The 15,122-nt window shown below is 37.6% G+C and overlaps 2 protein-coding genes across 6 annotated transcripts in view; one reads left to right on the top strand and one right to left on the bottom strand.

The window, feature by feature from the left end:
- Positions 1 to 452: 452 nt before the first annotated feature.
- CCDC181 (coiled-coil domain containing 181) lies at positions 453 to 11,693 on the top strand. 5 transcript variants are annotated; one of them, XM_074322495.1, is made up of 7 exons: positions 454 to 590; positions 872 to 1,011; positions 4,655 to 4,792; positions 5,856 to 6,797; positions 7,417 to 7,563; positions 9,166 to 9,320; positions 11,333 to 11,693. In XM_074322495.1, the coding sequence occupies exons 3-7, from the start codon at positions 4,676 to 4,678 to the stop codon at positions 11,493 to 11,495; spliced, it is 1,524 nt and encodes a 507-aa protein (XP_074178596.1). In that variant the 5' UTR covers positions 454 to 590; positions 872 to 1,011; positions 4,655 to 4,675; the 3' UTR covers positions 11,496 to 11,693. The 5 variants fall into 5 exon arrangements, with proteins under 5 accessions (XP_019602976.2, XP_074178596.1, XP_074178597.1 ...); XM_019747417.2 differs by lacking the exon at positions 872 to 1,011 and having other exon boundaries at positions 453 to 590; XM_074322496.1 differs by lacking the exon at positions 454 to 590 and having other exon boundaries at positions 665 to 1,004.
- Positions 501 to 15,122, bottom strand: part of BLZF1 (basic leucine zipper nuclear factor 1) — a 34,094-nt gene continuing 19,472 nt past the window's right edge. The window contains exon 8 of the mRNA XM_074322498.1: positions 501 to 601. Coding sequence (XP_074178599.1) covers positions 516 to 601 — 86 coding nt within the window. The 3' untranslated portion in view covers positions 501 to 515. The remainder of the gene's footprint in view (positions 602 to 15,122) is intronic.

Raw genomic sequence — 15,122 nt, 5'->3', positions numbered from 1 at the left:
GGTAAATAAGGTTTTGGTTTTGATTGGTGGGCAAAAGAAGGAGACCTTAGGGTCAAACATCTGGTACCTAATTAGCAATTTGCTTATCAGAGAAAACTGAAACTCGTGTTTGATACGAATAACTTAGAAACGAATATACCGAAACATACTTGTAGAAGATGCTCCAGAAAAATCCCCAAACCGGGGAGAGACAGGTCCAGCTGGAAAAATCCACCACCAAGGGAGTAGGGTGACCCTTCGCCGGTTCCTACTAACGCTCGAGAAACCAGTGGGTGACGCACGGAGCTCGGCCCCCTGCGTGGAACCCGCCGCCGCCGGACAGGTCCCCTGCGCGCTTAGAAGAAGCACCTGCGGAGCAGGTGGCGCAGGCCGCCCGCTGCGCCTGCGCGCGCCCACCGCGCCCTCGACGTGAGAGAGGCCCGGATGGAGGACGCGGGTACACGCCGTTGCCATGGCAGCCGGGCCCTGGCCGCCTCGGTAGCAGGTGCTACCGAGGGTCTCCCTCGCCGTAACTGTCAGAGCTTAGAAGGAGGAGGAGAGGAGAGGTCCCCCGGCCGCCTCTGTGACCTCAGCCGCTGCATCTCACACAGGCAGGAGGGGCCCTGGAGGGAGAGAAAGGGAGGAGGACGCGGAGATACTTGGGGGGCGGGGAGGAGACGGTAAAGGGGGCACCGTCTGGGGCGGCGGGGAGGAAAGGCGGGTGCGAGACGACAGGGAAGGGCCCTCCTTTTGGCGCCACACGCCTCCGAGCCCCGGGTCCACGGAGCCTGGCGCTGGCGGGACGCCTGGTGACGCGCGGCTCCGCTTTGCGTGAGGGAAACCCCCGTGGGGGCGGCGGCGTCTGTCATTTTGTCGCGTTTCTTCCCCTCAGACCGGTCCTCCCTGGGAGACAAGAGTCGCTGCTACAGCGTTAGCTTCCGTTTAGCTGCTGGTACCTTGAGACCCTGGTTACAAATGAAAACGATCACCTGGCGTTTGTACAATACTGTTTATCGTCGTTCTTGGTAACAGGTTACGAATTTTTTTTTTTTTTTTTTTTTAAACATTTACTCCTGGGCTCCCAGTGTTCAGGATGCAGCGGGAAGACCGGGCCGGAGGGTCTCGTGATGCTCTTACGGGTTTGATTTTGCTTCCGTGCTTTCTTCATAGTAAAAGGTGTTCTCTCTGACAGTCTTTCCATTTTCTTACGTTTTAAACAAGCATGTGTGTGAAAGGCGGTGAGGGAAGACGGGGGTCAATGAGTGAGATTACACTGTAGTTCAATGTTTTGAATCCTGAAAGAAAATGATCAAAATTACATATATATATATGTGTTTAGCTTAGAACCACAGGAAAAGCTCTGCAGTCACATACCCACATAGGATTTAGCAGACACCGAGGAGGAAGGAATTCAATTCTGTCTCTTACTGCAGTTGCCTGTTATGAAGCCGGTTCTGGTCTGAGCCAATTACATAGATTTTTTTTTTTTTTTTTTTTTTTTTACTGATGATACACATTGAAATTTAAATGTGTGAAACTCACAAGGAGTAAGTGTGAGACGACTCTTTTTTGTGTGTAAGCGGTATTTTGGTTCGAAGACGTTGACTGTGTCCCTGGGGATGAAGATTAAAAGAACGGAAGGGGATTGAATATCCTGCGAGGCCCTGACAAAGGCTCAAGGGACTTGGTAATATGAATTGATGCTTTATGTTCCTTGTTTACTTGGAAACCAGCCATGAGCTCTTTGAAGTTACAGGAAGAGAATGGCACTTCAAATTTGATGCAGCTTCTCAGTCACTTCAACTATTTCTTTTTAATTATGGCATAATAGTGTGATTTCATAACACCTCATATATTTAATTTGTAATCATTTTATTTATTATGCTGATGCTATGTTTTAGTTTTAAATTTGAGTTTTCACATGAGTGAGATTCTTTGTAAATAATAAAGCAAATCTACTAAAGTCTTCAGGCAACCATTTATTTACAAGTCCAGAATTATGTTTATTGTAAAATTAAGGGAGGAAGCACTGAAGAGTTCCATCAAAATCTCATTCTAACTATTAGTTATGTAACTTAAACATCTTAAAATCGTAAATTTCAAGATCCCTGATCTGAAAAGAAAAGGGATTATCCTAAGACATTTGTCACTGAAAAAAAAAAAGTATTATTTGTGTAAGTATTTTGGATCACAATGAATTTTAGTTTGTTCTACGTGATTCATGGAACCCTTATTTTAATTGGTAAGTACACGGAACAGCTTATCTGATTTAGCCTGTCTTGCAGCTAGGCTGTGGTAAATAAACGCGCTCTGAAATATTGATTTGTTTTCTCCAGGTAACCTCAAAATGTTATTGCTCTTACCTTCTGATTTATAAGTTATTGCAGCCTTTGAGTCCTTTAAGGAAGTCCATTTTGTATTCTTAGCTTAAAAGAAATAAATCTTTAGAAGGAGCTATAGTCCAACTAATACATTAGAAATAGTTATAATTATTCAATTGAACGATTAGGTTGAATAATTAATTCTTCACTGAATTTAAAACTGACTTTGTCTTGCAAGGGAAAGTAAACCAATGGCAAGAACCATCTGAAGGAAAGATGACATTTAAATGAAACAGACTTCAGAATGCTTTTAAATCTTGAATGTAGTGATTCAGACACTAGTTATTTATTTTAGATACACTTTGTCATGGTACTATGCTTTCGCTTTTAAATTCTCTTGCTTTTCCTGAGCTGGCAGTTATTTGCTAATTCGTATCTTATGGAACATGCTAAGAGAGACCTGAAGGGTCTCACTGTTTTTTTCAATTCATTTTGAACCAAATGTTCGCTAAAACCTATTAAAATGTTTTTTGCACGTAGTAATGTAAAGGCTTATTATCACTTAGCTTGTGCTGCTGCAGCTAGTGGAAGGGTGTTTTCCCACATGCTTCGCTATCATTTGATGGCCAACAGTGGAAGAAAAAAAATGTAAATCTCGCTTTAGTAAAATTGGTACCAGATCAGGCAGTCTGATCAAATGTTTGAGGAGAGTAAAGATAAGCTAATGGCCAAAACAAAGTTTGTGGATAATTGATTAATTTAGGCATAATATCTGTCATTTTATATCCTTAAAAATGTGCCTAGGTCTCATGTGTTCTTGACATCTGTACTTTCTACTGCCAAAAAGGGTTTTAGGCGACTTATTCTTGCTGTTGGAGCAAGAGAAGGCAGGTATAGATAGGAACAGGATCCTGGGGACACTTGGGGCCCTGAGGGTCAGATTTCTACAGTTCTTTTGAAACTGGACCTAGCATTCTATGTACATTTTGAGAGCACTGCTCTTTTCTTGTTTCTATTTTTGTTTAAGTCCATAGTGGAAAGTGTGCAGATTACGTTATATATTAATAGTTCTACCCTTGGCTATTTCATGACAATTAAATCTACATACGCAATTTTCCCTCAACTCTTTTTGAACAGGTAATATGACGTCAAACTGACCCCTTTTCACTCCTTCCAGATCCTTCTTCAGGAACACATTTATGTTCAGGCCACACTGGACAGTGCCATGCTCTTCCATGTATGTTGGTTCTTTCTCATGCTGTTCTCTTTGGAACAGCCGATGAATTCTCATATGCAGTGTTCAAGACCCATCGCAGATTTCCTTGATATTTCCAATTTTAGACTGAGTTAGCTGCTGTTTTCTTCTTCCTTCCACAGTCCTTTCTGTATACCTTTATTACATTTATCTGCATTTGTTTCCGTTTGTCTTCTGTACCAGACTGCAAGCCCATAAGGGCATAGGTCTATTTTATTATCTTTATAAGAATATTGTAGGTGTTCAACAAATGTTTGCCAAAATTGCAATTACACACATACACACACACTCTCACACACACACAGTATTCTCTCACACATATAAGACACATTGGTAAAGATTTATATGCTGCTTTTGTTTGAAAAATTATGCACAAAAAATTTAGCAGGGCTAGGAACTCGCCTCCATTTATAGATAACTTTAGCTTAGCTCTCTTAAAAATGACTGAAAATTTAGATACCAGTTTCACAAACATTTATTAATTTTCATCTGACATACCTATTTATTGTCACTGTCTTCTAGTCCGAGGCGTCAGAGTTTATTTTTTAATGAAAAAGTGTTTTATTTAGAGTTGACAACAGCTTAACTTTTACCATAAATGAGAATCAGTTATTGCTTAGTTAAAAAGCTCTCAGATCACAAATTACAGTTACACCATGTGAATTACTAGAAGGATTGAGAAACTGAGAATGGGAATTGATACAGTTATTCTTGAACATAAGAAAATGTGAATGAGGGAGACTAAGAAGCTAAGTCATGTGCTCTGACCTGGACAGAGCATTTTAATGGTGTGCAGAGAATGTAGAAGACGCTTCGCTACGCCTCAGATAGTCTTCCTATCTGCCTCTTTTAGTCGCCTTGTAAATTCGGGTGTCAGGAATTGGGGGGAGGTGGGATGGTGGTTAGGAGTGGTACACCTGGAAAATGCCTGGCCTTTGCAAGTCTCTTTTAGGGTATACAGGTGCGTTTTTATCCTAAACATCCCATGCTCCGTGCGTGTCCCGGTATGTGTTCATTAGCTTACCTTCCACACTAATCTTCATATTCCATATTACCCGTACAGTGGACGTAACATAGACCTTACCCCTTCATCTTATAGCATTATTCTTTAACACGGAAAATGGATGAAAATAAAGATTCTGATTCAAAAGAAAGTGAAGACTATGAAGATGACTTTGAAAAGGACCTGGAGTGGTTAATTAATGAAAAAGAAAACAGTGATGTCAGCATAACAGAGGTACATATGACAGCATTCATAATAATGACGTTACCATAGAGCTTTGTAATTCTTGAAGAGTTTCGCATACATTATATCGTCTAAGCCTCAGAAAATTTCTTAGATGTACATAGAACAAGCACCATTACACCCATCTTATAGAGGAGAAAATTGAGGCAGAGAGTTTAAATGTTGTATCCTAAGGCATAGGGCAATTTAGAGAACACGGATTAAGTTAGCACTTAATAAAGCTAAAATTATAATTTAGAAATGATCATTTATGTACTATAAATAAATAATTGCATCAAAAGTAAAAATGAATACAGTTAGTTTCTACTATATGTAAACCTGGGTAAAGTCATGGGGTTATATTTTTAATATAAATGAAAAACAAAGAAAACCTTCAAAAAACATGGTCTTCCAGCTAATATTTGAAACCGTAAGAGTGAATTAGCTCTTCAGGGGAATGAATATAGAGAAAAAAGTAAAGGGTCTTTTACTTTTTTTTCTTCTAGAAAATCTGATCTAGAGGTGAAAATTGATGTGGAGTTTGGATTTAGGTCCTGCAGAAAACAGCAGCAATAATAATCTGAAGCCATTATATGAACCTCAAAATGATTAGGACTTGACAAAAGACAGTGGTCTTTCTTGGTCTTGGGGAGAAAGATACTTTTTTTGAAGAATACAAATATTACAAAGAGAAAACATTTTTAAAAATATTTTCTGAAAATGTAAAGGGAGGAACATTTTACAGAGGGAGAAATATGAAAATAATACTGTTACTTATAGTTTACTTTTCATGCATGAGCATAAAATTTTTTTAAATATCAAAGCCTTTAGTAGCATAAAATTCACATTTAGCGTTACATTTTTCCTGAAGTGCTGTTGTCACATGTATTCCGCTGGGATGGTCATAAATATGAGTTAGAATATTACAAGTAAAATACGAGCAAAAAGCACATACATTTTCCCATTCATAAAATAAATTACATGAATATGAAAATCCATTCTGGGTTTTCTACATATAAATGGACAAAGCATCTCAATTTTTACTGAAAAGAAAACCTTATATCTTTTTCTTAAGATGGCTTGTGGGAATGAAGAGACTATTAACCAAGAATTAAAAGAGAATGAAACAGAACTAGAGCACACCAGGGAGCTTTCTAATCCTGACACACCTTTGAAGGACGAGGTTTCACCAAGAAGAGAGGACTTCATTTCTGTGCCGAGTAGTCAGCCTTTGGATCCCGTATCAGATTCAGATAGTGACAACTCTTTCCAGGAATCCAGACTGGAAAGCCAGAAAGACCTGGAGGAGGAGGAGGATAGGGAAGTAAAGAGATACATTATGGAAAAAATTATACAAGCCAACCAGCTTCTACAGAATCAAGAACCCGTGAGTCATAAAAGAGAGCGAAAACTGAAGTTCAAGGACAAATTAGTTGATCTGGAAGTTCCTCCACTGGAAGACACTGATAACTACAAAAATTATTTCGAAAGTGAGAATAACGTGTCTGGAAAACTGTCGCAGTTACATATTTCCAGTGAATTTGGACAAGAAAATGTGCTCCTGTCACTTGCTGATGAAAGCTGTGAAGAAAACAAGGACGGGAAGATACTAGTAGAGAGGGATGGAAAGTTTGAACTTCTAAATTTACAAGACATTGAAAGTCAGGGGTTTTTGCCCCCCATTAACAATGTTAATAGTACAGAGAATGAGCCTCAGCAGTTGTCGCCTGGATCTTCCGATTCATCTGTCAGCGGTGTCAAGAAAGAAGAGCCTGCAGCAAGAATTCATGGCTCCTCAGCAGCAGAGGTCCTGGCTTTTCTCCCTCAGCCACCACCCAACCCCAAGACTGAGCCAAGCTCTGCTGCTAACTCAGATCTGAGTAAGGGGAGTGGGAAATCGAGTCATAGGACGCAATCTGCGATTGTATGTCCAGTGACCTCAACATACTGTCTTTCCCCTCGACAGAAGGAACTGCAAAAACGGCTCGAACACAAGAGAGAAAAGCTAAAGAGAGAGGTGAGAGCGTAAGTGGGCATTGGATAGAAAGTAGAATAGATTTTCGTGATTTACAAGTGTAGTAGAAATTGAAACAGTTCTTCAAAGAATTGGATACATTTGCTTGCCCGTTTTGCTTTTCTATGGTTAGATTCAGTGGTTAAGTGTTAAGCATGTGTATTTATGGAACAAACACCGTGATTACCTTGGTCCTTTCTTGTCAGACTTGCAAAGCGCAGTAATGAATGACCAGTCTTAGAACTAGAGTAGATGTCAGTGATGATTTCATTAGATCCTTTCATTTTAAAGGTGAGACGCAGAGAAGTTAAGTGACTGCTGAAAGTAACCTTAGTTTCATACCAAAACTAAACTAGGAAGTGAAGGAGAGACCCAAGGAATTCTTAAACAGTATGGATGTGTCATACATCTGTGTAATTGTAGACTTTATCTTAACAGTTTAATTTATTTGAAAAAAAATCTTTTTTTTTTCCTAAGCAAATTAGAGGGCTTGTTTTTTTTTGTTTTTTAAGGAAGCCCAATTTTTGTGGAATTCTAATTTCTCAAAATATATCTCTCTACTCTTAACTCATACACGATTTTTAAATCTTCCATTAATACCTTTTGATATTCTTCCCTCCAGGAAGAACAACGGAAAATAGAAGAGGAGAAAGAAAAGAAAAAGGAGAATGACATCGTATTTAAAGCATGGTTACAAAAGAAAAGACAGCAGGTCCTAGAAATGAGGAGAGTTCAGAGAGCAAAGCAAATGGAAGACATGAATAGTAGAGTAAGTATCATACAGATATGAGAGCTGAATTTATTAACAGAATGGAGTCTGAATATCAGACTAAGAACCTGTGGGAGAAGCAGAAAAAGTGGTCCAGGAACTACCCTTGTAAGAGATGCAACATGCAGGTGACTTTACAATTATGCTAAGAAGCCTTGTGAAAATCAAATGATTCCTATTTTATTCAAACTTTTATAGCACCGAGAATAGAAAACTACCAATTTTTTCAAGGTAGTATAACTTTGATATTCAACTAGGACAAAGATCTCACACACACACACACACACACACACACACACACACACACACACACACGACCCCCATACCTGCATTAAGAAGTGTGCTTTCGAGTGTGCTTTACTAGTCTGACAGGTAGGGAGTATTGTTTGATTGTAGTGTTATTTTCAGCAAGATTGAACATCTAAGAGATGTTTGAATTTTCATGGAAAAATCCGTTGTTAGCATTTCTGTTAAGAATATTGGTTCTTTCTTTTTGATATGTGAACTCTGTATGCATTATGAAAACTACTTTGTAAGATCTGCTGCATTACTTTTCTCCTTTTGTTTTTTATTTCATTTTTTTTGTTTGTAATACAGAAATGTTTGATTTTATGTGGTTGGATTTATAAAACTATAAAAAGAAATCCTGAAAAAAAAATTTTAAAATAATCATTTACAGCATGCTATAAAACCCTGTGTTCAACCTATGAGCAAAGAATTGTCAAGGTACATCCAGACGCCAGCACCTGATCCAAACCACTGTTACCTGTTGTCTGAACTGCTGCAAAAGCCTGATAACTGGTCTGTCTGCTTGCACCTTGCCTCCTCCAGTCCATTCTATTTCCCACATAGCAGCCAGAGTGCGGCCTTCTCAAGTGTGGCATACGTTGTCAGCTACGCTTAGAAACCTCCACGGCTTCTCATCTCAAATTCAAGTCCAAAGTTCCTAGCACAGCCTGCAAGCGAGAGCCTGTTCTGATCCTTGTCATCTCCCTGACTTCGTCTCCTGACGCTCTCCAGCCCCGTAGCCAGTTTCATTCTGACTTCTTTGCTATTTACTGAGCATGCAAAACACAGCCCCTTCTCACATCCTTTGCTCTTAACTGTTATCAGTGCTTGAACTACTCTTTCTGCGGATGTCTCGTAACTTGCTCTCTCAGGTTCTATTTAAGTACCAACCTTTGTCCTCACCTTCCCGTTACTGCTTTCTCTCCTCACTACACTTGTCTTTGAAACTGAGATATCAGTCAATCAATCAATCTATCGATCACTTCTTTTCATCCTCCCGTCTAGAACAACACTGCCCAATACAACCTCCTGCAATGATGGCAATGTATATCTTCGCTGTCCAGCAAAGTAACCACTGGCCAGCGTGTGGCTATTAAGTGCTTGAGATGTAGCTAATGTGACTGAGGTACTGAATGTTAAATTTTATTTAAGTAGCCGCATGTTGGCTCGGATACTAGGGGTGCAGGTCATGAGGTTGTCATTACTATGAAAAATTGGGGAGTGGAACATGTGTTCTTGTAGGGTCCTGTAGGCAGGGCCTCAAAAAGTAGTTTGGGCTTATTTCAATTAAGCAAAGCTTGTTTTTGTAATTAGGAGGAAAGCAGAGATCCACACCAAGCTTTTCGACTATGGCTTAAAAAGAAGCATGAAGAGCGGTTGAAAGAAAGAAAGACAGAAGAACTGCGAAAGCAAGAGGAATGCTTGTTCTTCCTCAGAGGGACAGAGGGCCGTGAAAGGGCTTTTAAACAGTAAGTCAGAGGCAGGGCCGCCCCCCATCCCACCCACCCCCACCCCCGCCACCCCACACCCTTTTCTCAAGGTCGTTTTAGAAAGTTACGTAACCAATAAAACTTGAAAAAGCCCCCACATATTTGATCTCTACCATTACACACCTATTCAGTTTTAAATCCACGCTTGAAAAAATGTGGGAGAAAGTTCGATAACTAAAGTAATTCCATACTTTGCATGATATTGATACCATTTGTTCTTCAAGGTAGTTTTCAGTACTAAAATTGTTTCTCATGGCACCAATCTGGATAGCCTGTGATTGTTTGTTGGTTCATTTGTTTGTTGGTTCATTGTTCATTTCTTAGAGAAATGGGCCAAAGATTGGTTACAGCTTTTCCTACATAGTCCTCTGCAAAGAAAGGCAGTCAGGCAGAGGAAGAAGATGTGTATACTCGTAGACCAAATTAAAGGAGATCTGGGCACATATTTTGGTAATTTAAGCCCTGATCTCTTTTCAGTTACCTAGATAAGACCTTGCATCCTAATTCTGAGGAAACAGACCTGGCTTCATTCATAATTTTGCCCCCAAGTATTATGGGGGTAGGCAGTGAATATTGAGTCCTATTGTTTGACATGTCTTTCTTTTCTATTTTTTTTTTTTTTTGCTATATTTCTCTTTGTTTCTTTGTCACTTCCTTCTTTCCTTTCCTTTTTCTTTTTCCTTTTTTTAAAATAACCCTTTGTTATCAAAGCAGTAGTTGTGCATTTTGGAGATGAAGGGTGAAAAGTTACATTTTCATCACCCAGAAATCACTGCTGTTAGGACTTTAGTGCATATCTTCTAGATATGTCTGTGTACTTATAATTTAAAAGTAGAAATTGAGATCATACTTATAAACTGTGCTGCAATCTGCTTATTTTCATCAGTGAAATCGTCTATATCCAGCCCATAACCATTTTTTTTTCCAGTTGACTCCTCAAATCACTACAGGTAACTTGTTCAAACTGGTATCCAATTCAGAACCACACAACATGGGGTTATGATGTTTCTTAAGACTCTTTTATTCTAATAGAATCATTTAATTGTTTAGGTTTATTTCTGAAAAAAATTACACACACACACACACACAGGGTGCTGAAAAATACATACACATTTTAAGAAAGGAAAAAACTATATTAAAATTGTAATACTCAGTATATAATCACATTGGACTTCTGCAGTTACAAGAGGTGCTCAAAGTGGTTCCCATCAGCGTCCAGACACTTCTGATTATGGTGAACTACTGCTACATAGATAACATCTCTTAAAATGTGTGTACATCTTTTGGCACCCTCTGTATTTGTGTGTATACACACACACACATTTGTATACATACACACACACCTACCTACACACTGACATACCAGCTATGTGTGTATACACTTATTTTGATGTTATTTTACCTAAACAAGCTTTATAGACTTAAATTTGTTAGAATGTGGACTCTTCACCGTTTTTAAATGTTTTTTATGGTTAGACTTATTTTTCCATTTTAAAGAAGAACTATTTTATGCAATGAAAGGAAGAGCTCTCTACTTTCCCTGCCAAGGAGAGCAAGGCAACAACTATGCATATCAGTATTCTTAACCTGGCAAAGTAAAATTTTAGAATTCAGCTAGTTGCAAAAAAAGTAAGTTATTTGGACTCTATCAAATACTTATTTGCTTAGAAAACCATATTTTTTTTAAAAAGTATAGGACCTATATCACATATAAAATATTGTTTGTTACTAAAAAAATTATGCTGTCAGTTTCATTATAAGACAAACTTAATTTAAAACATTTGATACCAAATGTAAGTGTACTTTCTTACATGAGTATAAGGTACAAGCCTGAAGTTTTTCAGTTAATACTTTAATAATTTGTGTTGTGACTACAGCATTTCAATGTAAAGAAATTCAATTTCCTTTCCTTTTCTGCAGTAATAACTTTATTGCATGAAGAGTACCTGTAGGTTGATAGTCACTAGATTTGATGATGCCTCTTTCTACAGATGGCTGAGAAGGAAACAGATAGAAAAAATGTTGGAGCAACAAGCTGTCAAAGAAAGAACTCGACAGCTCCGACTAGAAGCAAAGCATGCTAAGCAGTCACAGCATCAGCTCTGTAACATGTCAGAAGTCAGATCTTTTCGTTTCACTGATGATTACAACTGAAGGTATCTATTAAATACTTCATTTTGAAGCTGCTATCCTCAGAATTTTGGATATCATTTTTTTTTTTTTTTTGGTCTGTGTGCTTTGGTGACACTCTAAATTATGGAAACGATACATATCTTTCGGTGATGTTGACAGTGAATTTATCTTTTTTTTTCTTTTAACACTAGAACAAAATAAATTTCTTCTCTTGCCGTGTTGGACTGTGTTATACCATGCAACAAACTAAATATCAAATGAACTCTACATTCCTTTACTTCTAAATTATTTTAATGTTTCTAAATGGAAAGAACACAAGAAAGGAACATATTTCTATTTTTAGTACCTATCATCATCAAAAAGGTGCAATTGAACATTTCATAAAGCAGGAGGATGGAACTCTGAAACAAGCCTGATTCAAGGCCTTATAAAAAGTCCTATTTATATCAGCTTTGAATTTAAATAGCTGTGGCAAGCTAAGCAATAGGATAGGCCGATATCTGCGTGTTTTATTTTTGTTAAAGGTTAACAATTGTGCATAGTACTGTTTCAGGTATGTAAATTAGCCCGCTCTTATTGAGAGTTTATAGTGTGCCTGGTATTGTTGTAAATGCTTTCCATAAGTAATTTTACGTATTGCTTTTAACAACCCTATTAATTAGTCTTGTTTTGCAGATGAGAAAACTGCAGAGGTGAGCTGTTTGCTCACAGACTGATCTGTATGATTGCGAAATCCTTTCTCTTCGTTATAAAGTTACGTACTTTGGTCGACATTTGTGGAATATTTAAGACTGTAGGGATCGGATGTGTGGAGGAAGGATACCCTAGATGTGTGCAGGCATTTGAAGGGTAGCGGACAAAGGTAACCATACAAGTGGGATGGAGAGTGGAGAATCACTATGGGAGTCACATCAAAGCGTCAGAAGACAAGGCTATGATCAACTGGGTATTGGTACCTTCATCACTTGACCCTAAATTAGAAAACACAGGTAACTCTTTAGTCCTGTCTCCACTTCTTACAGCACTTTGATCAGACACCAGGCAGTTGAACATTTCACTGTGACTAGGTCTTGTGTTGTTTTAACTTATCCTTAAGTATAAGAACCAATTTGACATTTAAATATTCCACAACATTTTATTTAAAAAGTTTGGGATTTTGATAAGGATTGCAGTGAATCTGTAGATTGCTTCTGGCACTATTGCTGTCTTAATTATTACTGTCTCCCAATCCATAAACACAGGGTATCTTTTCACTTAATGCAGCGATGTTTCGTAGTTTTCAGTGTACACATCTTTCACCTCCTTGGTTAAATTTATTCATTTATTCATATTTTATTATTTTGGATTCTGTTGTAAATGGACATGTTTTGTTAATTTCCTTTTGGGTTGCGTACTCAAAACACAAACACAAATGACTTTTGTGCATCAATGTTGTACCCTGTGACTTTGCTGAATTTATTAGCACTAGATTTTTTTGTGGATTCTTTGGAATTTTCTATACATAGGGTAATATAATCTGCAAATAGAGATAGTTTTACTTCCTTTCCAAAGTGGATGCCTTTTATTTCTTTTTTGACTGATTACTCTGGCTAAGATTTCCAGTATAATGCAGAATAGTAGTGGTGAAAGTGGGCATCCTTGTTTTGTTCTTGATCTTAGGAGAAAAGCTTTCAGTCTTTCACCATTGAGTATGATGTTAGCTGTGGGTTTCCCATAAATGTCCTTTATGAAGTAGAGAACGTTCTATTCTTATTTCTCTATTCTACTTATTCTTCTATTCTTGTTGTCTGCGTGTTTTGATCATAAAAGTGGGTTGGATTTTATCAAGTGCTTTTTCTGCAGCCAGTGAAATGATCATGTGGTTTTTCTCCTTTGTTCTATTAATGTGCTGTTACATCGGTTGATTTTCTTATGTTGAACCACCCTTGCGTTCCTGAGATAATTACCACTTGGTCATGGTGTATAATCCCTTTATTATGCTGTTGCATTCAGTTTGCTAGTATTTTGTTGAGGATTTTTTTCATCTATATTCATGAGAATTAATGGTCTGTAGTACTCTTTGCTTGTGGTACTCTTTGCTTGTGGTACTGTGTGTGGCTTTGTTATCAGAGCAATACTGGCCTCACAGAACGAGTTAGGAAGTGTTGCCTGTTCCCTCCTTTTATTTTTTGGGATAGACTGAGAAGGATTGGTATGAATTCTTGAGAAGGATTGGTATGAATAGTTGGTGGAATTCACCAGTGAAACTTTCTGGTCCTGGACTTTTGTGGGAGGTTTTTCTTTTTTATTTAGAGCAGTTTTAGGGTCACAGTAAAACTGAGCAGAAAGTTCAGAGTTCCCATATACCCTCTGCTCCTTGCCTCCCCCAAACCCTCTGGACTACCAGCATCCTTCAGCAGAGAGGTACATTTGTTACAATGAACCTACATTGACACATCTTTATTGTCCAGTGTCTGTATCTTACATTAGGATTCACTCTTGGTGTTAGGAGGTTTTTGGTAGATTTAATCTCTTTAGTTTTATAGGTCTGTTCATATTTTCTGTTTCTTTTTCAGTCAGTTTTGGTAATTTTTGTGTGTCTAGGAATTTATCCATTTCATCGCGGTTATTTAATTTGTTGGTGTACAATTGTTCCTTTTTTATTTATATGAAGTTGGTAATAACATCCCCACTTTCATTTCTGATTTTAGTTATTTGCATCTTTTTTTTTTCTTAAGTAAGTCTGGCTACAGGTTTGTCAATTTAATGGATCTTTTCAAAGAACCAACTTTTGGTTTCCTTGATACTCTATTGTTTTTCTATTGTCTGTTTATTTCTGATCTAATTTCAGTTTCCTTTCCTTCTGCTAGCTTTGGGTTTAGTTTGCTCTTCTTTTACTAGTTCCTTAAGGTGTGATATTAGGTTGCTGATTTGAGATCTTTTTCTTTTTTTTCTGTTTAGCTCTGTTATTTACCTTTATTATTATTATTATTATTATTATTATTATTATTATTATTTATACTCTTAAATAAACCATTGCAGAAGTGTGCTGATAAGCTGAGGTTTCAAGAGTGTAAAATTTTCTTTAGGGTTTTTTTTTTGTAATATATAACATAAAATTGACCATTTTTAAAATATACAATTCAATGGCATTAAGTACATCTATATTGTTATAGAACCATCACCACTTTGCATCTCTACAATTTTTCATCATTTCAAACGGAAACTCATGAACCTGTTAAACTTTCCCATTCTGCCTTCCCCTAACCTCTGTAACCACTCTTCTACTTTCTGTCTCTATGATTTGTTTCAGGTACCTCATTTAAGTGAAATCATATACTATTCATTCTTTTGTTTTTGGCTTATTTCACTTAGTGTAATGTTTGAAAGGTTCATTTATGCTGTAGCATATATCAGATTTTCATCCCTTTTTAAGGCTGAATATTCCATTGCATATATATACGTTTTGCTTATCCATTCATCCATCAAAGGACACCTGTGTTACTTCCACCTTTTGGCTATTGTGAATAATGCTGCTGGGAACACTGGTATACACCTGAGTCCTTGCTTTCAATTCTTTTGTGTATCTACCTAGATGTGGAATTGCTGGGTCATATGGTAATTGTACGTTTAATTTCTTTTTTTTTAAAGATCTTATTGGGGAAGGGG

The sequence above is a fragment of the Rhinolophus sinicus genome, linkage group LG17, assembly GCF_036562045.2.
Source record: "Rhinolophus sinicus isolate RSC01 linkage group LG17, ASM3656204v1, whole genome shotgun sequence".
Lineage (NCBI taxonomy): Eukaryota > Metazoa > Chordata > Mammalia > Chiroptera > Rhinolophidae > Rhinolophus > Rhinolophus sinicus.
The sequence above is the reverse complement of the archived record's forward strand: the minus strand, read 5'-3'. Positions and strand labels throughout refer to the sequence as shown.